This window comes from Myodes glareolus, chromosome 26, assembly GCF_982192425.1.
Source record: "Myodes glareolus chromosome 26, mMyoGla1.1, whole genome shotgun sequence".
NCBI lineage: Eukaryota > Metazoa > Chordata > Mammalia > Rodentia > Cricetidae > Myodes > Myodes glareolus.
This window is the reverse complement of record NC_142051.1, coordinates 41,843,433-41,865,382: the sequence shown is the minus strand read 5'-3', so window position 1 is coordinate 41,865,382 and position 21,950 is coordinate 41,843,433. Positions and strand designations below refer to the sequence as shown.

Genomic DNA, 21,950 nt, shown 5'->3' with positions numbered 1-21,950 from the left:
ATCTAATTACTCACGTATCCAACCATTTATCGATTCGCTTGTTATTCTCTTACCCAATAACCCATCAATTTCCCAATCTCTTTCTGCAATGTGTCTTACATAAGTTCTATCCAGTACAAAGTTTTTTCCTTGTTGAGAGGATTCTAAAAACAGATGAGGTTATGTCTTCTCAAAGTTCTCAAAGCTTGATTTATTTTGTTCTTTGTTCTTTTTTAAACAATAAATTTATTTTTATGTTATATGTATTCTTATTTTGTCTCTTTGTATGTCTGTGCCCTGCATGCATGCCTGCTGCCTGCAGAGGCCAGAAGAGAGGGTATCAGTTCTTCTGGAACTGGAATTATGGGAAGGTCATGTGCTGTGGTCATGTGCAGTCATTGTACACTGGAAAGATTTGTCACTCATATTGTTTTAGTAAAATGCTGAGTGTCCATAGTAATGTAGGAAGTATAGATGGGGCAACCAGACTAAGAGAATTCTGGGAAAAGGAAAGGCAGAGTCAGTCACCAGCAAGACACAGAGAAAGCGAGATGAGAATGTCTTACTGAGAAAAGGTACCAAGACATGTGGCTAAACATAGAAAAGAAAAATGGGTGATTTAAGTTATAAGAGCTAGTTAGTAATAAGCCTGAGCAATAGGCCAAGCAGGTAATATAAGCCTCTGTGTGTTTATTTGGGACTGAATGGCTGTGGAACTGGGTAGGACAGAAACTTCTGTCTACAGTTGTGAGCTGCCAGATGCATGCTGGGAACTGAACCTGAGTTCTCTGGCAAATCAATGCTCTTAATTGTTGAGCCAGCTCTCCAACTTCTTTTTGTTGTTGCTGTTGCTCTCAATTTTCACTTTGGAAACAGGGTCTCACTACCTTGCCCAAGTGGTTTTGATATTGCAATTCTCTTGTCTCAGCTTCCCGAGAGCTAAAGTTAAAGGTATGGACTGACAGATCTGCTTCCCTGTAAATGTAAATATGTCTTGGGTCATTAAGATTAGGACCTAGATGCAGGTGAAGAGACCTGAGAGCTGAAGAAAACTTTGCCCACTGGGGAAGCGTGGAGGGTCAGAGGTTACAGAGGGACTTGTGAAGTTGGGAAGAGGACACAGAGGGGAGAATGCTGGCCTGGGTCGAGAGGGTGGTTGTATACCCTTATGCCACAAGAGGAGTTTAGAGAACCTTTGTGATTTCTGAGCTGGGCAAGCAATATGAGGTTCACCTATCCTTTAGAAGGCCAATCCAGGTCTGTTTTGAAGATGGAATGAGGAGGACTGAGAAGACAAGAGACACAGAGGTTGTTACAAGCTAGTTCTTCAGATCTGGGTCCTCTCCAACACTCAGACTGTTGCCATAGTGAGGCTAGGGGGCTTTCCAATGACAACCGCTCAGACTTGTTCATATTCCAGGGACAGAGAAAAAGAGGTTGCTTTTATAATGCTTTTGTTTCTTGTTCATATTTAATGTTGACTTTCTTCTAAATGTTGGAGAGATTAATTTATAGATTCAGGTTGTTCTCAAACTGGTACTTTTGTGTAGAGACGTGGAAAGACTTGGGAGGTGGGGTGAGCAGGGGGAGATAATAGGTGTGTTGAAGTTTAAGAGTGGGGGTAGGAGAGGCTGCCTTCCTTAGTAAAAATAACTGGAACTCGAAGCAAATCTGTTGTCCTCGTACATGATATCGTTAATGTAACATATACAGATATGTATTTAACTCAGCGAGACAGCTTGCTGTAAGGCACAGTGCTCAGGGGTCAGAAAGTTAAAGCAGAGGACAAGAGTTTTAGTTCCGTTCTTAAGGTCACCAACTTCAAATTCATTACAATAACACAGTCTAGGGAACAAAAGATCCTTTTCACAGAGTGGGCAGGAGGTAGGGTGGTTAGGTCAGGGCTACCTACCCATCTTGGTTGGTACAAAGCAGACTCCAAGTTAACCGGTACAGAGTAGCAGACACAGTGTGTGTATGAGTGAATTCACTCCTGTTTTGTGGGTAGGGTGCCGTGGAAGAGTGGCGTGTCTTCTCTCATTTCAAAAGTAATTTAGATCCCTCAAACTATCATTCCTGCATAGCACCATTGAAAATTACCCATCTGAACTTCTCTGTAACAATGCAATCTGGTCTGTTTCTAGATCTCCACCTTCCAGGAAAAAGATGTCTGTTTCTTTATGTGTTAAGCTCCGCCTATGTTATAGGCTGCTCTTTCCTCCCCAATTCCCTGTTGCACTAAACCTTTCGGTTGATGGAAGAGTCTGTTATATTCTGAATGTTTTATTGGCTCAACAGGGCAACTGAAAATATAATGGAATCAGAAATACTTTTTAACATCCACGTTGCTTTTCTCTAAAATTCTGAATTACTTTTTAGACACGTAGACACTCATTATTGAATACAACAAAACAGGCATCCAATTGACGTCCTAGCACACACTCGCACACCTTGAACACTCGTACACCTCGCACACTCACCTGTACAAAGGTCAAGACATACTCCCAGAAAAAGGCCAAGTTGCCCCAGCAATCACCTGTTAAGACATGTGAGTGCATCAGAGGAGAATCAAGAAAAATCAGGAGGCCTGCACACCAGGCAGAGGGGATTTCTCTTCTAGGAAACAGGGAGAAAAGAATACAATTTGGCACTTGATCAGCATGGCAGCTGTGCCTGTCTCCACAAGAAAACGCCATCAAGCAATTTGCGAATTCTTGTTATATAATTACTCTTCACTTAAGGTGACTATTGTGTTCTGTCCCTCATTATGAATAACTCGTGGTCTGATTTTTTTTTTTTTTTTTGGCACATCTAATCCTGTTCAAAACCAAATTAAACTCCGAAAGCATATGTTACCGTAAAGCTTGAGTCACAAGCCTTCCGTGATATTTTGCAGAAGGTCATCTGGAAAATGAACACGCAGAGCCAAGAGCTAAATCTACGATATGCCTACAATGAGTCAGAGGCTGAACTGACTTTATACAAGTGCACTGTGAGGGGTGAGTGTCACCTTTATGGACAACAATGGTGACACCACCCATAGCCTCGCCTCCTACCAGCCTTGGCTAGATGGAGGACTTCTTGCTTCCCTAGGATACCTTTGGTTACCCCATACCGTACACTCCTGGGTGATCTAGAATTGGAGTTATTGGTGAAATAGGCTCTCTGGTGGCTCTTTCTCATTCGGGCCACATTTATGGAATAGGTGAGACTGTATGAAGGTTCAGTTACGCCATAGTGTACTAATTTCAAAGATTGGACAATAATCCATTATAAAAAACGAGGGCACATATTTCCCCAAACATGAATACTTCATCTTAAAGTGTGAACGAATTATTTCCCCTTACATAGTCCTTTTCGCCCCTCCCACTTTTGATATTCATGACGTCTGTGTGCTATCTAGGAGTTGTACTGAGCTGTCTAATTCTTTCACCCACGCAGAATGCCTGTTGCCATGACAGCAGCATCATGGTGCCCTGGGCTCTTCTAGTTCCTCGCTGTGTTCTCTCTTGGGGAGACTGAACACATGCAGATTTGTCATGCTGCTGTAGAGTCAAGATCATGCAAGAATTATTGAACACTATTATATTTTATAGCCACCATTGATTGACCTCTGTTAGGTCCACTAGTATTTCTGTATTTGTGTTTAATCTTTGGCAAGATTGCACTTCCCTCCCACTGTTCAAATAGTTTATTGATGAAATACAATGTTAACGATCATATTTACACAAGCTCATGCCATTGTGAAAGTTTTATTTACCATGTTTGTCATCTGACACTTACTCCAAAGACAGTGATCAAACGTGTTAACGTGTATAAAATGCTTGGTGCAGCTTGGGGATTTTATAAATGGTTGCTTTCGTTATTCTCTACTAAAAGGTCATGGGGCTGACAGAGGAGGAAGAGAAAAGCGTAGTGTATTAGACTCTTGAGTTTAGTCTGTTTTTTCCACCAACAGCATATCTACCCTGTGTCAAGGAAAGCCAAGTCTTCCCTAGCCCAAAACATCCACTTTGAGATGTGGTCTCATGTAGTCTGGGCTGGTTTTGAACTCATGTAGTCTAGCCAAGGATGATGATCTTGAATTTCTGACTCTCTTGTCTCCACCTCCAAGTGCTGGTAGACTACAGGCTACCTCCTTTCTCCTGTCGTATCTACATTGCTGGGTCTAACCCAGGCTTCATGCATGCTTATCCTATATATTAGGAAAACCTCTACCAACTGAACTATGTCCTTATCCAAAGTTCTCTTTGGTAGGGGGATCTGTCTCTCTGAAAAGTTATTACAGTTTATCAGGCAAACAGTGCCTATATTTGCATCACAGAACCATTATTTGGTTATTATTGTTTGGGTGTTCTAAAGCACACTTGGCATTCAGGTGAGTGAAATGGAGTAGCCTTGGTGTTCAGCGTGTTTCTCGCTTGGATTCGGAATGATAGGACTTTACTTAAGCTTACTCAAAGGTTAAAAATTTGGATTCTGTTAAAATGTTAGTCTGCAGAAAGAAGCCTAGAACACATGCTTTATCTGGGGGTGTCAGATGGTATTCTGTTGCCTTGGTAACAAGTCCAGATGTGACATACACCTGAGTGTAAGAGTAGTCTACTTAATTATGCCTAACAAACTCAGTACAGTAATTAGTGCTTGTCTCTCTGGCCTCCCAGGCAGTGAACAGCAGGGACTATATCAAGTTATTTTTATGAATTGTATTTAGGGTAGATGTGGGATATGGAATGGCCGTGTTGTGTTCCTAAGTGTCTCTGTCTTTGTCTCTGTCTCTCTACTTGTCACAGCCTGTTTAGGCTGCTAAACATCCAATAATAAATTTATTATTTATTTTATCCAATAAAATTATTGGATTGGGTAATGTATAAACAATAGAAATTCATTGCTCACAGTCCTGGATATTTTGAAGTTCAAGGTCACGGCACTAGATGACTCAGTGTTCCCTGAACGTGACACTTTGTTGCTGTGTCCTTCTGTAATGGAAGGAGCAAATATTTCCTCTTAGGACTTTCCATGACTTTCTATGAGGTCTTTAGTCACACTGGTGAGGTCAAATCATCTTCTAAAGACCCCAACTTTTGATACCAACACTTTGGCATTACTAATTTCAGGGCACGAATTTAAGGACAGGAACACTCAGACTTTGGCAATGATTGACAATGTCAATTTTTACTTTTGGTTATTATAACTTTGCCTTTTTTCAGTATTTAATGATATCTTAACAGATGGAACAAAGGGGGCTGTTGTGGGAGGAATAAATTGCTATAGTTTAGCATAATAAAAGGTTAATAAGTCACTTTGTTTATTGCTCATCTTAAAGGTTTTGCATAGGAAGAAGATTAAACAGGGACCTGCACAAAGTCTTGGCGGTTAAAGGTACATGCCACTTTTGCACAGGATGCAAGTTTGCTTCTCAGCACGCATGTCAAGCAGTTGGCAACCGCCTAGAACTGTAGCTCCAGGGTGATTGATGCCTCCGCCCTCTGGGCATGTGGGCATACTCTCACACAGAACACACTCACCAATACACATGCACACACAATAACGAAGATATTTTAAAAAGCATTAAATATAGCCCCAGTAGTATAATATTATCAACAAAAGACAGAGATGGTTATTTTAGATACGTGGCAAGTGAGCTGACTGTATAAACGAGGTAAAGATGGCAAATCTGTAGAAGTGCTGTGTGCTTCCATAAGGCCGGGGAAGGGAAGCAACTCAAACATGGTCTTCATGGTTTTTCTCAAAGGTAGTTAAATTCCATAGTCAAAGTTATTGGACTGGTCTTGGAAGTACTTTGGGGGCAGATCTTGGTCCAAATCCCCCTTTAATAGCTGAGTGTTCTTGGGCCTGTCAATTCATCTAGTCTTGCATTTTCTTTCATGCCTTGAGACCACAGTTCTACCGAGTGGTTGAGATGAGTCCAGTAACTATCGACCCCACTAATTCCTCCTCCTTATTTGGCTTCCAAAAGATTGAAGGTGCATAAATGGACAATCGTTTACTTTGCATCTACTTTTATCGTCAGGAAGGGTAGAGGCAAGCCGGACGGTGGTGGTGTACACCTTTAATCCCAGCACTCAGGAGGCAGAGGCAGGTGGATCTCTGTGAGTTCGAGGCCAGCCTGGTCTACAAGAGCTAGTTCCAGGACAGACTCCAAAGTTACAGAAACCTTGTCTTAAAAAAAAAATCCCCCCCCCAAAAAAAATAAAAAAGGAAGGGCAGAAGCCAGCTGAATTCAACCCTAGATAAGACCTGTTCTCTAAGGCGTCTCCTGTTCCTACCCACTCTGCAATCCCTGTTCTTCACGCTGGAACAAGGGTCCCTCTTGTAACTCTCTTCAAAACATCCGCTACAAAAAAGAGGGTACATGTTCTGTCACTTCCCCGTCCACTCTGGAACTTGCTCGGGGCGATGGAAACCATGACAGGCAGCCTGAGGATTTCCAGGCAGAGGTTGCTTGTTGACTAGAGCAGATGTTCAAGTCAAAGATGACTCACCTCTCACCTGCCTGACCTGCACTGGGAAGTCAGTTTCACAAAGCCACAGAGATCTTCGCTCAGAGATGAGAGCCCACGCTTTCCATCCTCTTCTCGCGATGCTTGAGCGAATTCCTTGACTTCTGAAACTGACTTTCGAGCTAGAGTCAAAATCGGAGACCCTTGACCTCAACACTGAATCGTTTTAGTTCTCATGGCGATGTTTGCTTATGAAGACTGATTCTTCGGAAACGGATGGCCTCGTGAAGCAGCAAGTTTAGAGTTTTTGTGCAAGTCCTAACTACAGATTGGGTACAGAGAGGTGCAAATGTGATGGGGGTCAAACATCAGCTGAATTACAGGATCTGGAAGACGTCTTTCGGGCCCTAGACCCGCAGGCTCCTTTTCATCATTCCACTTCACAATATGATTTTCTCGACATGAAATATCTTAGGAAGTAAGGGCTGTGCCGAGGGCTCACGTGCCATCAGTCATTTAAGACCTTAAACAGCATTCGGTTTAATTAACTTACGCTTGTTTTCCATGAAACCTATTTAGAATTCTGGTTAGAGTCACAAGTGCTCAGTCGAAGGTGGAAGTTATGAAATTTAGAGAAGAACCATAAATATTTAAGATTTTTTTTTTAAGTTAAAGAACTGATGAACACATGACCAGATCCCAAGATTACTTTCTGGTAAAGGGAAAAAAAACTTATTTGTGCATACTTCTTTCTTTAAAAGCATCTATGGGAAGTTGAACGTTGAAATTCATTCCTGAATATGAGATTTCAGAGGCCGGCATCTGTCCATTTTGAACACAATGAATGTTAAATAGATGTGTGTGGTGTGTATGCGTGAAGGGTATGGAAGTGATGTTCTCATTGAGCCTTGAAAGCCACAGTGAGCTTCTCTTGTGTCCCATCTTCCCCCTTGCAGCGCCCTAAGCCTAACGTCTGCCCGTACTATTGTTCAGGGAAAAAGTGGCCATATTGTGCTGATTGCTATTAAATTAAAGCAGAAAGGAAGAGACACAAACACAGAAACCCATCTTGCCAGCGGGGAAATCACCATCTTTTATTTTGCATTTTGGGAGGGTCAGAAAGTCATGACAGGCATCTGACCCCTGATAACCTCTTTGATGCTTCTGTGTGCAGTTTTTTTTTTAGGTGGGGGGGCGAACTTAATTAAATACAATTGAATTTCCCTGCTAACATGGCTAGTGAAAAGATGCCTTTGAGATGGCTGGTGTGTTGGCCAGTGGCGAACAAAGATGCTTCTTTTGTTCCTCAAAGAAAAGTTAGCATATGTTAGTTAAGGATTTGTGATTCCCTTTGACGAGACTGGCTGGTTCCTGGAAACTCAATGATTCTTCTGAAATGGTAACCTCGTAAGAAGATGGAATGCACGACCCACAAAACTCCCAGCCCCCCAGTGTCTGGCTAAGTAAGGCTCCTTTTTTGTAAGCGTGTAAGCTAGCCACACTGAAAAAAGGATCATCACTGATGTATAATGGAGTTGCTGGTGTTTGACTGCACGTAACATATCAGTCCAATTTTTGGATTTTTCCAGTACCCAGAGTAAGGGATATTCGTCGAGGCATATTAGGGATGTTTAACAGAACTATTTAAATAGATGTTAATAAAGAATATCCAGTTGTTGCTTCTTCATAGTTGACCATTAGTAGCCTACAATCAATCAATCAATCAATATAACAGTTATAAAAATGTGATTTAAATAGAGCTTCTATTGTTTTTCTTGAGCTTCTGGAATCAGTGGCTGACAATTAGCCATCGAGGAATGAATTTATAATTACGGCACACACAAAACGTAAGTGATTTTGTTCAGCTTGGGGCCCGTGTGTTTATCTAGAGGGAATCAGGTTTACTTCTTCTTAGACTCAGAATCTTTTAACCTAGATGATTTTGTCTTCCTTGAAGAGAGGATTAGCCCCGGGAACTGGCGCTTTTGGGTTTAAAGTTGACTATTGTATGTGTTAAGCCTCCCTCCTCACCTCCGCACTCCCTGTCTCTGTTTCTAAGCTTTCCTAGATCTCTCTAATTATTTAGAGAGATAAAGTCAACACTTGACCCCATTGCCCTGTCTGGCTTCCGTCTTATCTCTTGTTCTCCGTTCCTAGTGGGACTCCTCAAAGTAGTGCGGACCGCACACAGCTCGGCTTCTGCTTCCCTCTCACTCTGGAGTGTAGTTTTGATGCTCACCCTTGTACCATGCTCAACGGGTGAAGTCAGTGACCATCAGCTGCTGTGCGAGGTTGGAAGATTTTGCTCTCCACAGTGACATTTACTGACCAAGCCAAATCTTGTAAGAGGGTCCTATCTGCCAAGAGAGGGTGCCATGCTGTATAGTTTTTGAAGTTCATTTAGAACTCTGTAGGGCTAGCTGTAGCTTTGTCAGTGCTTTCCTTGGCTCAGTGTCTGACTGTACTTTTCAAAGTCGAGCTCTTTCGAAGGTAAAGATACGTTAAAGAATAACTGGGAATAAAATTATGGGTATTTAAAAGGTCCAAAACTTTGTTGTTGACAGGAAGTTTGCTGATAACATATTAGATCGCTTATGTGACTGGAGTCAATTGTTTTTGTATTCATATATTCAAAGTACCAGGTGAAGGAAGGAAAAATTAGAGTGGGATGTGTGTGCAGAAATGCGATTGATATAGGTCTCTTCTCACTGACTCATATTTCACAGTCTAGATCTTCTGAAATACCTACGCAAGATGCCAGGGCACCATCTTGTGTAAGAGGTCTTGCAATAAGGCAGCCTCCCACTGTAATCCCAACTGCTCAATCATGAGGTAGCCTTGGGATGTAGTGGGATTCATTAGGCGTCAGAATTCCCATTTCCCAAAGAAATCTTGATAAAAACAGCAGACACCCAGTAGTACCTTGGCTAAGGCAGCTGCTGTGGGGACAGGGCTGTCCTTGTCACTCCCAGCAACTAGCGCTTGGTCAGGATGTTCTCCCGTCAAGACTCCTCTGTCCCTGCTGTCTGACATCACCATTTTACTTCCTTTTCTGCCACTAAATTTATTTTGCTTCTGCTTCCAAATTTGGCCCAAGGACATTTTGCTCTTGAAGGACACAGCCTTCAGGATGTAGCCCCTGATACTTCATGTTTCTACTTTGTCTGGCGGAGGAGTACCTCGGGGAACTTCATTGATCCTGTCAGGGCATTTGTTCTGCTGGGCTTGGAGCATCCTGGGGAGTGCCATAGAGGTCGTGTCCCATTTTGTTTTACTCCTTTGGTGCTGACCACACTATAGTGTGAATCAATAGTTATCCTGATTGCAATAACCAGACAGGTGGACAGAAACACACGGGGCATAGCTCTGACAACTGAAAAGCCCCCACGGTGGCTAGACCATGTCTTTGTATTTCATTGTTAACGGACATTGCTGGTCCATTATACTTTCTGGGACTGTCATTGGAGAAGAATCTATTTCCAAGGCTTCAGTTACCTTCAATCTTAATCTCTTTATTTTATTTATCATGTTTGAAGTGGTTTTTTTCTAACCTGGCTGACCTCTTAGAGGCTACCTATGCAGAACCGATTATTCTTGGCAAGCCTCCTGCCTTGGCCTCCAAAGGGTTGGGATTATAAGGCATGTTCCTTCCACCAATCCTGGCCTCTTCTCACCTCTCTAAGACAATAAATACTGTAAGGATCAGAGTCTCATCAGTGTGTTCTATGTGAGCCATATCATCAGGAAGATTGGTACAAAAGCAGGATCTTGGGGCCACACTAGACCCCCTGATCTCACCTGCACATTTTGGCCAGAGAGCCCCGGGTGACTTGATTGTACATTACAATATCAGGAACGTCCATCAGTAACAGCTGCCTCAGTAGCAGGGTCCCCGAATCTCCTGACGTGAATGCCTTTGTCTATGAAGACTCAGGAGAACTTCCTGGGACGACTGTGAAGGGGATGGGGGTGATGCATTGGAGCACCGCTGGGGTGTTAAGTCAGGAAGCAATTTGCTGATTAGGTTAACTAAGTAGATAATCTAGATCTGTAGGCGTGGGTTCAATTAAGTGGGCTAATTAATGAGTTTTGAACTTAATATCTTGATTCTATGCCTAGAAACAGATGGGTTTTCTCTGATAACCAAACGACTCCTCTGAAAAGAAACGGCACTCGTGGTGGCGAATGCTTCTTTTTACTTGGCGCAGTCCGGTGGCCTAAGCAGGGATTTCAAAAGGCTCTCTCCTGGTTTCTGCGTTCTGTTCCCATCCCAGGGACAAAGCAAGTATTTGCTTTTAGCCCCGTGGACACCCAAGCACTTCGCAAATGTTTCCACAAGGTCAGCTGCCCTTTGCAGAGCCTCCTGGGAACTTTCTTTTGGTTACTGACCCTCAAGTGTATGCAAACTTTTATCTGTGGAGTCTGTGGAGGTATTTGTCACCTCCCATCTCCCATCCTTACAGGAGGACGACCCAGACCAGGAATCGAGCTTGAAAACCCTTGTCTCCAGCTCTCGGGCTCGTCTCAAGATCTGCTCTTGCGGCTTAATCGACTTATTGATGCCCTAGGAGGGAACACACACACACACACACACACACACACACACCCCACATACACACACATACACCATATATAAATACCACACATACACCACACACACACATACCACATATACACACCACACACATACCACGCACACACCATACCCATACACCATACACACACCACACACACACCACACATATCACATATATACACACTCATATACGCCTCATACACACCCCACACATACACACCCCACACACCCCACATACCATACACACACACACCCCACAATACACATCATGCAAACACACACACACACCATACACATACCACATATACACGCACACATACTCACACATTCACACACACACTCTTTCATATACATGTACATACTCACACACACACTCACAGTCTCTCTCACACAAGTAACACACACACACAGTCTTACACACACACACACACACACACACACACATCTTTTCTCTTCCTATTTCTCTACTGAATTTTAGAGGACTGGAAATTCTGAAAACAGTGACTTCCCGTCTGGAAGCGTCACTGAAGCTGTATATGCGGCCCTGCAGGGACACTTCGATGAGAAACTTTGCATGGAATTTTGTGCTTTCTTCCTTGGCTTTACGCCGGTTCAGCCATCTTTCCCCAAATGCTTTTCTTAAGGCCACCACAGTGCTCAATTCACTTCTCACAAGTTGTTGGCTGGGTTTAATGACTGGAACATTTAGCCACACACTACATTGAATAAAGGCCACACTCGGGTGTCGTCTGAAGATAAAAATCGGTCAGTGGTAAAAACCTGTCACTTCAAGGGAGTGGCCATGGGTGCTCCTGCCAGCAGGTTTGGTTTTCGCCGTTCATGCAGAGAATGTCTCATGAATGTGCGCATGGATGTGAATGGGGAAAAAACCTGTATCTTGCTTCTATGACACCTGGTTCCACAATATCGTGTCACAGAATAGTTTTTAAAAATCAAAATTAAATAGGCCGATCTCTCCTTATTTTTGGTAACCTGCCTCTCCTCTAACATATGGGCTATGACCTCACTTCTGCTCATCAAACCTGAGTCCTCTGCTTGTCGCTTATGGTTTGTTTCTGCTTTTTCTCTTTCTTCTTCAGAGAAACATGGGCGGTTGTTGTTGTTGCTGTCATTATTATTATTATTATTATTATTATTATTATTTTGTTATTGTTATTAGTAGAGTATTTTGGAGCAGAGGACCCTGGCTTTCTGCGGCGACTCTTGTGCCTTCCTAAATGCACTTGATTTAGCTTTCAGCATGTAATTACTGCCAAACAAGTTAATTGCTTTATAAGAGTCCAGAACTGTCTGGCTAAATTTGCTTTCATTTACCAACCTTCATCCCACATCAACGGCTCAACGTAAACACAAACGATTGTTAATGAATGCCTAATGCCACATTCATTAGAAAATCAGGTTAATGACTGACAATGACTAGCCCCTCCCCCACGAGCTTGTTGATGACACCAGCCTTTTATTTGAAAATAATTTCTACCTGCGTTTTGAAGGTTCCAGGAGAGGCTGTCTTAGAGAGTTGATAGTCCTAATCTCGGTGGCTTCTTTTCTCCAGTAGATACCTCCCAAGACGCCACTCTGGAGACAGCAGACACAGGCAGTCATTTGTGTATCAGTTATACGTCAACAAGACGTTCTACTTTTCCTTGTTTTTAAAGGATGAGTGTGTACGGTTGGCTGCCAGGGAGCCTCACTGTTTGGGAAGCACAATTTACAGGGACGCTGTGCGCATATGGAGATACTGTTTTCCTGTCACAGTCATTCTGAGCAAGGCTACTCCATTGTACCCTGACATGAGCGCAGCTTGAACAAGCAATCTGAAGTCAATGTCAGAGCCATGTACTAAGGGTCCTGCCCGCCTCAGGCAAAGGCTCTACCTAGTTGGAAAACCCCAGGTGCATGGGTGGAGTGAGTACAGAGATTGGAGACGGAGATCCATGTTGGGCATGGGACTTCACCTGGGTCCATTCTTTAAACAGGAGTCCATCCTTCCTGCACAGACGAGGTGGTCTCCAGGTTCTCCAAGGCAGACTTCTGGGATCTGAAGGGTGTATGTGTCCCCTGTAACTCAACAGAGAGTTAATAGTCCAGGCTTGGTGATGCTGCATTGGCCCTTCACTATGTCGGGCGAGCTGAAGTAACTTCTTCACCTAGTGGGCAAGTGTTGCTAGTTTGGGATTCCTTCCTGGTTCTCACCTGTGTTCTTTAGTCCTGCTTGTTGTTTGTCATGTACAGAACTGACACCAGGGCTACCATGTAAAAGATGTGTTTGCTTGACTTCACCGGCTTGCACCAATGCCTATACTTACGCTGTGTTTATAATCCTCACTTTCAAGGCCCTTGGAAATCTTCTTCCTCATCCATATACTCCCTCTAGATTCAGGAGTTTCATTATTTTTTTGACTGCCTCAAACCTTTGACTTCTCTTGTCCTTCAGTCTTGGTTTTGGGTTTCAGGAAGACCATCATTTCTTCTTGATTTTTGTCGAGCAGGAAGAAGTCTGTTTCCCAAGTCCACACCATCTCCCACCTTTGCCTCTGCATACATCGCCTGCCTTTCTCCTCCAGGACACCCAGTTTTACCGCTCTTCCCTACACGAGTCTCTGTGACTATCCCTGTTTTAAATCCTGCTCACCCCGGCTGGAGAGATGCTCCATGGTTAGGAGAATTTGCTGATCTTGCCGAAGACCCAGGTTTAATTCCCAACACCCACGTCAGGCAGCTTGCAACCACCGATGTCTCCAGTTGCAGGAAATCAGAGCCCTCTTCTAGCCACGCTGGGCACTTTTATACACACGGTACATGTACACACACTCAGGCATATACACCTCCACATAAAACTAAATCAACAAATAAGATCTTTAAATCCTTGTCACTTTGGTGGAAAGCGGAAGGGCCACCATTTTTCACTTTCATCCCCATATACTTAACTTGGGCCTGTGTGTGTGTGTGGGAGGAGTACTCTTCACGGTACCTGGACTGAGTTTAGTAAATGCTGGGTCAAGGGCTCTGAACAGTGTGACTAAATGAAAAACATCAAATTGAAAACAAGAAGTTAGGAAACCAATCCTGATAGTAATCCTAGGAAGGTTTGACATTTTCTGGAAAATGTCAAGGTTCTCCCCCACCCCGAGATCCTCAGGTTACCTTCTCTGGCTCCCCTGAGCAATCAGATTATATGTATTGCTCGTTTGTTTTGAGCAAATTTTTCCCATGTCAAGTCCGCATAAAATACAGCTGTAAATTAATGACTTCCACCAAGGAGTACTCGTTTCTGACTAAGGTCCTTGGGTGGTTGACTTTGCATATATAATCAGTTGGGAATGGCTCAGGATTATATGGCAAATGCCAAAAGTGTGTATCACAGGGTGTACCAGCTGGACTCTGTTTCAGCTGATTAAATCTCAGGAGTCATTTTCTCCTCTATTAACACACCAGCATCAAACTTTTAAATTCATTCGTGAGGTTCTTTTAAACTTCCTGTATGCGACTTCATCTGGACTCTTAAGGGTGGCAGCCGCATTTGGAGTTTGCCATGGTTCCCATGGAAACCGGGCCAGTGTTCTGTGGGTTATCGGGTACTCACGGCATGAACAACCGTTTGAATCAATTAGCTTCTGAGCTGCCCCAAACTCATGTCTCAGTGATGAAACGGGTCTGAAGTGACGCTTAATGCCTTCTTCCCTCTCTTCCAGAAGTCCTTTTGCTATATTCCCATCGTGAGCAGTGTGACCCTGTGGAAGAGAGGCTCATCCCATACAAGAGTGAGTAAACAGAATCCAGCTGCCTGGGACCGCATCTCCAGTGTCCTTTGTGTTCCATAGCTCGGCACATAGCATTTATTCCTTTGTACTTATTTTGGAAATTATAACTGCTAATTATTTGTGTTTTAAACCCCTAAATAAGATCGTTAGAAGGTATTTCCTACAGAACCTTGAGTGTGTCTGAGAATCGTGTGAGCCCTTTGCTCTTTGAGCACACAGATATATGTATGTACACTAAGGAAAGACTCATTTGGCTAGCAAGACTAGATGCACATATTCGATGCCTTTTTCGTGCCCGAGTATGTCACAGTTTAGGGGGTCTAGAGGACATACCAACACTGGAAAATATCTCTCTCCGCAGGCTGCTTTTACTCCTTGGTTGCTAATGGCCCATGGAAGGGCAAAGTGAATGTCTATCTCAATGTGAGATATTCACATCCCCCAGATGTGAATCTCTGCCTCTCTAAGGGTGTACACAGAGAGGGTCGCCATGGCTAGCAGGCTGGTTCCATGGTCATGGAGCCCTGGTGGCATCCCAGAGTTAGCTGTACCTGAGCTTTGTCTACAAAAGCAGGACTGAGGAGGAGGAGATTTTGCACTGAAATGCACAGTGTCAGATCGCTCCATGACTCCACGTCCTTTCTGTTTGCCACGAGGGGAATTGCAACATCTTCTCAAGAGGACTCCAGAGTCCAGACACACTGACATACCCACTAGGTCCCAGGCAGGTGAATGAGGCTTGGGGGCGATACTAAGATCGTTTTACCTTCTAGTTTTCCCTTTCCAAAATTTAGTAGTTTCAGGCTTGTCAGGGCTTCATGGTGAGACCCTTTCTCAAACAAACGAACTAACAAACAAGCAACACACCCACCACCAACCACCACCAATGGGACAAAGAAAAATTTGGAAATAAGAAAGAAGAACAAAATCAAGCAACAAAACCTCCATCACAGTTTGCCCCCAGTTGGTGCTTCCTCCAAAGTAGGGTGCCGTGACTGGAAATAGAATTCTAGGAGTAACCGGAGGTGTAAACTCACATTCGAAGATTATAAAGAACGGGGCCAACGCTGAGAAGATGGAAACATGGCCTACTTAAAACATACAAACACATCCATGACCTGATTTTATTCCAGTTCTTTCTGCACTGGGGCAGAGGGCCGAGTCTACAGAAAACACGGGCAGTTTTCTGTTTCAAGTCATTGGCCTCCTAAGGATCCATTCAGCTAATGGAGTTTATGACTCACAGGAGGGTTTGCAGGGAAGGGAAGAGACTTTAGGACAATCCCTGATGGAGGAGTGTTAACTGTCTGTGTTACTTTCATTGGTTAATAAAGAAACTGCCTTGGCCTTTTTGATAGGTCAGCCCTTAGGTGGGTGGAGTAGACAGAACAGAATGGTGGGAGAAAGAAAGCAGAGGCGGTCAGACGCCATGACTCTCCTCTCCGAGACAGCCGCAGGTTAGAATCCTCCTGGTAAGCCACCACCTCGTGGTGCTACACAGATTATTAGAAATGGGTTAGATCAATATGTAAGAGTTAGCCAATCAGAGGCTACAGATAATGGGCCAGACAATGTTTAAATGAATACAGATTCCGTGTAATTATTTCGAGTGTAAGCTAGCTGGGATCCGGGCGTCAGGAAGCGGCCCACCGCTCCTTCTACAAATCCCCTTATGGAGGCCATTCCATTAGTGTGCTAAAACCTTTAGAAGGCGAAACTTCTTAAAGGGGGGTCAGAAATCCCTCTGCTGGGAGAGGTGTGTTCCACGTGGCAGTCCTGCATTGCCTGTACAGATTCAGTGACACAAAGCTTGTTGACAGTGGACTCCTGGACACCCCTCTTTTCCTCTGGATTTCAGCAAGGAGTGGTGGGGTGGTGAAGTCTTGTCTGAGCCCTGGGTCTGTGTTTTCGGGGTTCTCAGTTGGATGGGCCCCTTCCTTCTTCTTCCCTCTCTGTGTTGGTGTGGTTTTGTGCATTGGAGGAATTACAGAGACGGTAGGAAAACCTTTTAAGATGTTTCTCTTTAAAACACTTCTATGTTGCCATACTTTAGAGCTACACTCTATGCTAACTCATATACTTTCTTCCCTACTATATATCACATCTGTGGTATTCTGTATTGTATATCAAATACTGTATAGCATATAGCACTTATAACATATGTCATATATGGGACACTATCATAGGTTAGGTTACACATCAGACGCCCTCTGTCTGACCAGCATCAGAATGTGGGTGTCTCAGTATATTGTCCTTTTTATATTGTGTTCCCTGAGCACCAAAAGATGATCAAATGGCTGTTATAAAAGCAACAGTAAAGAAAAATATTTTTGCCTCTTTGGAAATTTGTGCCTGAATTCAGTACAGATATTATAATATGACAAACAAAAAATTAAAAAATACATTTTTTCAATTAAAATTCAAAATTTTTCTGTTGCTCCCAAAGAGTCAGCCACACTCAGTAACTGTTTTGATAAAATGTCAAATGCCAGGAACTATTATGGAGAGAAAGAGAAAAATATGTAGCTCATCCTTTGGAGCTAGCAATACTTTTAAAATGAAATAGATCGTAGATCATAATAATTTATAAAAGATAGTAAATGGAGTGCTAGCAAGTTCAAATTCAGTCTGTAAAATGAAAGCACATCCTAACTAGTTAGGATTAATTCTAATGACAGAGAATAGTTTAATATAAAAACAAATGTGTAAAATACATACTAATAAACCAAATGAACAGAAACATTCCCATTCCCATGGACATTTACACTAATTCATTGGAGGAAAAACTAAAACTGTTTAGAAAACTAGGGTTAGGTGAGAACTTTTTATTTAAATTTTTTTGTACGATATATTTTGAACATAACCTCCTCTTCCCCCAACTCCTCCCAGATCCTCCCTACTCCCAACTACCTACCCAACTTCAGGTTCTCTCTCTCTCTCTCTCTCTCTCTCTCTCTCAACCAAATCAAAAAAGCAAAAGCCAATAAGACAAAAAAAACCAATACAACCCCCCTCAGATGAAGAAGAAAGGCCACACACACCACCGCCGCTGCCACTACCAACAGCCACTACTACAATTATAATCCAAAAAAGCCATGGAGTCCGTTTTGTGTTGGCCAATTACTCTTGGGCATCAAGCCTGATCTGGATTGTGGTTGATAAAACCAGTGACATCCAATGGAGAAAATGTCCGTTTCCCAGCAGGTGTCCGTGGTACATACATAACTTCTTGGTTATGGGTAGGACTTTGTGTCATTTCTTCTTCTGAGTGCTGGAATTTAGTCTGGCTGAACCTGTGCAAGGCCTTTTTCTTGCTGTCCCAGTCTCTTTGAGTTCATATGTGTATCAGCCCTGTGGTGTCTGGAAAGATGCTCTTTCCTAGGAGTCACCCCCCACCTCTGATTCTTACAGAGATGTAGAGAAGCAGGAACGTCACACACTACAGAATCGCGTGGGAGAACATTTAACAGTTTAACACAGTTGCAGATACAAAGGGCTCCAGTTAACACAGTTGCAGACTCAAAGAGCTGTAACTCAGCCGTCCTCACCAGCATGGAATTAATAGTTGGTGAAGACACATAAGGACTGACTTTTGGAGGCGTGAGTTTTACAATGAATGGGATGCTAAAAAGACAGGTCCATCAGCAGGAGAATGGCCAAGTTCATTGTGGCATACTTAAACAATGTTGCAGCTGGTTTATGGCGGACACTACACACAACATCAAGGATGACCTGAATGACTTAATGCAGAATGAATCAGGCCAGAGAATCATTCTTTTAGTTTAATGTGATTGCTGTGTCCGTGGAGGGGATACATTTATACACTCTGGTGTTTTCTTTCTGGTTGAAAGCTATCTGAGATGTAGGCAAAGCAAACAGATGGTGGTAAAAATACATTCTGGGTCAAAGCTGGATTGAAGGACTTAGTGATGTTTCCAAAAACATAAAAGCACCGTAGTCTGCGTACAGTCTCCAACCATAAGCAGTTTCACTAACATTGTTCACCATGACTCCGAAGTCTTATATAGGCTACAGGCTAGTCTCCACTCTTCTCTTGGCCTCCATGGTTCTATTCAGCTTCCAAGCACACTTCCCTCTTGGACCCTTCTTGTCCCGTCTACCTGAAATGAGCGTACCTGGAATGTTTGGTTGATGTTTTTCTCAGGAGTCAGCTCCACTTGTTGAGGGCCAGTAGAGCTGGTCCATGGGACATCCAGGGGTGAAATGTTCCTGTGCAAATCCACTGAGAATGGCTCATCAGTCAGTAGGCATCAAAGGATTAGAACAGTGCTATGAAAATTTTAATTGCAAATACCTTGCAGTGATGATAAAAAATTGAGTGTCCATATTCACTCTGCTTATGTTTATGTCTGTATCATGACACTTAGTAGACATCACAAGTTACATTAATGTGTTTATAAATTATAAATATATCATAGTCTACATATCTCACTGAATTTAAAATATATAAATAAGTAAAAGCCGAAGAGGACATATTGCTTCATATCTATCCATACTGTTTTCACAGTTTCTTTGATGGTGCTGTGGGTCAAATCCAGGGCCTCATGCTTGCCGGCCAGACATTCTACCACTGATTTTATAGAATTTTGAAGTGAAAGGAGTGAGGGTGTGTGCAAATAACTTAAACCAAACATACATGAAAATGCTGTAAGGATGTTGCTGTGGGAGAATGCTCTTGTACCCTGTAAAGATTTGTCACTCATATTAATTTAATAAAATGCTGATTGGCCAGTAGCGAGGCGGGAAGTATAGGTGGGGCAACCAGACTAGGAGAATTCTGGGAAGAGGAAAGGCAGATGTGCAGTCGTCATCCAGACACTGCCTTGCTATTGGCCTCTCATCCCTTCATTTAGTACCATCAGGTGTTTTAGACAGGCACAGTGACAGCGTCACAGAATTAAACAAATGCAGCATAAACAAAAGTCACACACCTGAAAATAATATTCCCCAACATTTCCCCTTTTAAGTTTCTAAACAAAAATGAAAAAAAAATTAATTTTAACATAGTAAGACTGTATACAATAAGAAGAATTATCAAGTAAATATTGCATTCACAATGTATTGAATTCCAATTCCTTTGTGTCTGGTAAATTTTAAGAAAATACCCCATAATCTATCCTATCTTAATAAATCCAAAATTTTATGCCTAACTTACTTTCCATCATTTCTAAGAAAAACTGCAACTATAACTGTCTAGTCTTCAACTCCATCAAAGGCACCAGAAGAATATAATATTATTTAAATAAACAAGAAATGCAGTGCAAACGACTTTTAAAAACTGTAGAAATGATAGAGACACCTGACTGCCTGGACAGTCACTCATTTGCAACATTGGCGCATCTACCTTCAGCCTACGGGCCCTTAGTTTCTGGCAGACTTTTCAACGGAGCAGGAATTTGAAAAACTATCTCACTCATATTGGTCGTTTGTCAGTCACTTTCTTCTGCATCCTGCAGAATGTCTGGCAGTTTCCTGTGAAGCAGGAACCGTGAAGGATCATCCAGCCTTGTTTTGGCAAAGTTCAGTGGTCACTTTCCTGTGGGTCCTGCATGTCCAGTTTATACAACATATATTGTCACTCAATCCAGGCAAGAACAGTTTCTATACTCAGTGGCTAACCTTACCACACTGAAAACAAACTCCATTAAAAGGAGTTTCTTAGTTGCCCATCATCTCTGAAGTAAACTGGTGCTGCCAGGAGCAAATGTGTCTCGTTGTCATGAAAATCCCTACATTAACAAACCATTTTAAATGCCATATTCTGTGGGTCTTTAGATGGTTTGGAGATCACCTGTCTATCTTAAATATATCTCTATATGATCTGGAAACATACTTAGAATATTTACAAATCTGTTTGTTGAAGACAACTAACTACTGATCTGTGTTTCTTGATTGTCCTGCACAGTTCATTAAAAACAGCTTTCAAAAACTAGAATTTTACCTTACATTTTTTTAAATGAAATGCAAAGGTACAATAAACAAGAGCAAAAACATATATAAAATATGTTGTAACAAAAACCTTAAATTGATATCAATATATAAAATCCTTTAAACAAGAGTAGAAACATGTATACAGTGTGTAGTAATGAAAATTTCCTTAAATTTGTATCAATATGAAAAAGTCCTTTAAACAAAGGAGTAGAAACAAAAATTGCCACAAAATTACATTAAATTTGTATCAATATGCAAAGTCCTCTAAACAAGAGTAAAAACATATATACAGTGTAACAAAACTGGCTTTGAATTTGTACCCATATACCAAAATCCATGCCAGTGCAAAATGTCTGAGATTAATAGTTGCCTTTTTATCCTGTATCCCTCTAAATATAACAAACATCCATGACTCACAACATAACCAAAGACCACCCATACCCCCTTTTCTCTTAGGAATGTGGACATTGTGTTCTCTAGACTGCTTCCTGCTGAATGTGGGTGAAGTATTTTTAGGGTCCCAGAGAGAAAATTTGAGATAATCGCCAAGCCTTGGAAAGACCCATTATAACCTTTGTTGATAGATATCACCTGTCACGTTTCAGGAGGTCTCCCCTGATCAGACCAGATCCAAATCACCCTGGAGCGAATCCACAGCCTCCTGTTTCCCGTGGAAACAAAAACAAAACTGCTCTCCAAAGCATTTTTGATTTCCATTTGACAAATACATTTTTTTAAAAAAACTTTAAAAAATAATATCCAGGCTGGTTTATTTTGACAGTACCTCTTTCAATTCCAGGTCTGTTAGTAGCTGTCATTTGCTTTAAAGCAATCAAAAAATTTAAAATCAACACAATAATATACAGGATCCAAACTCCCTGTGTGTTTCCCATCTTCACTGGCTTCTTTCTTCTACATTGCTTTTACTGTCTCTTTAAAGACTTTATTATATTTTTTAAAACTCTTTTTGCGGGGTCTGGACCCCTTTTACTGTATATCTTTTAACCTTTTGTGACCTCACAAGCAAACTTTAGACTGTTAAGCTACACCTGGATCTTCTCCGTGCTCTAGCAGCTGGCTCCACCAGCTTTCGGGTTGGTTTGTGAAAGTTTAGTTCAAACCTTGCAGCCACGTTGGAGGTAGAGGACCAGGAACTGCATTCAGCCAACCTTGGGATCTAGAATGCCAACGCTTGTG

General features: G+C 42.3%; 1 protein-coding gene across 1 annotated transcript in view; it reads left to right on the top strand.

Moving 5' to 3' along the window:
* The window catches only part of C26H12orf42 (chromosome 26 C12orf42 homolog), a 137,910-nt gene that overhangs the window by 45,646 nt on the left and 70,314 nt on the right, over nucleotides 1-21,950 (top strand). Inside the window, exon 3 of the mRNA XM_048418534.3 lies at nucleotides 14,733-14,801. Coding sequence (XP_048274491.3) covers nucleotides 14,733-14,801 — 69 coding nt within the window. The remainder of the gene's footprint in view (nucleotides 1-14,732; nucleotides 14,802-21,950) is intronic.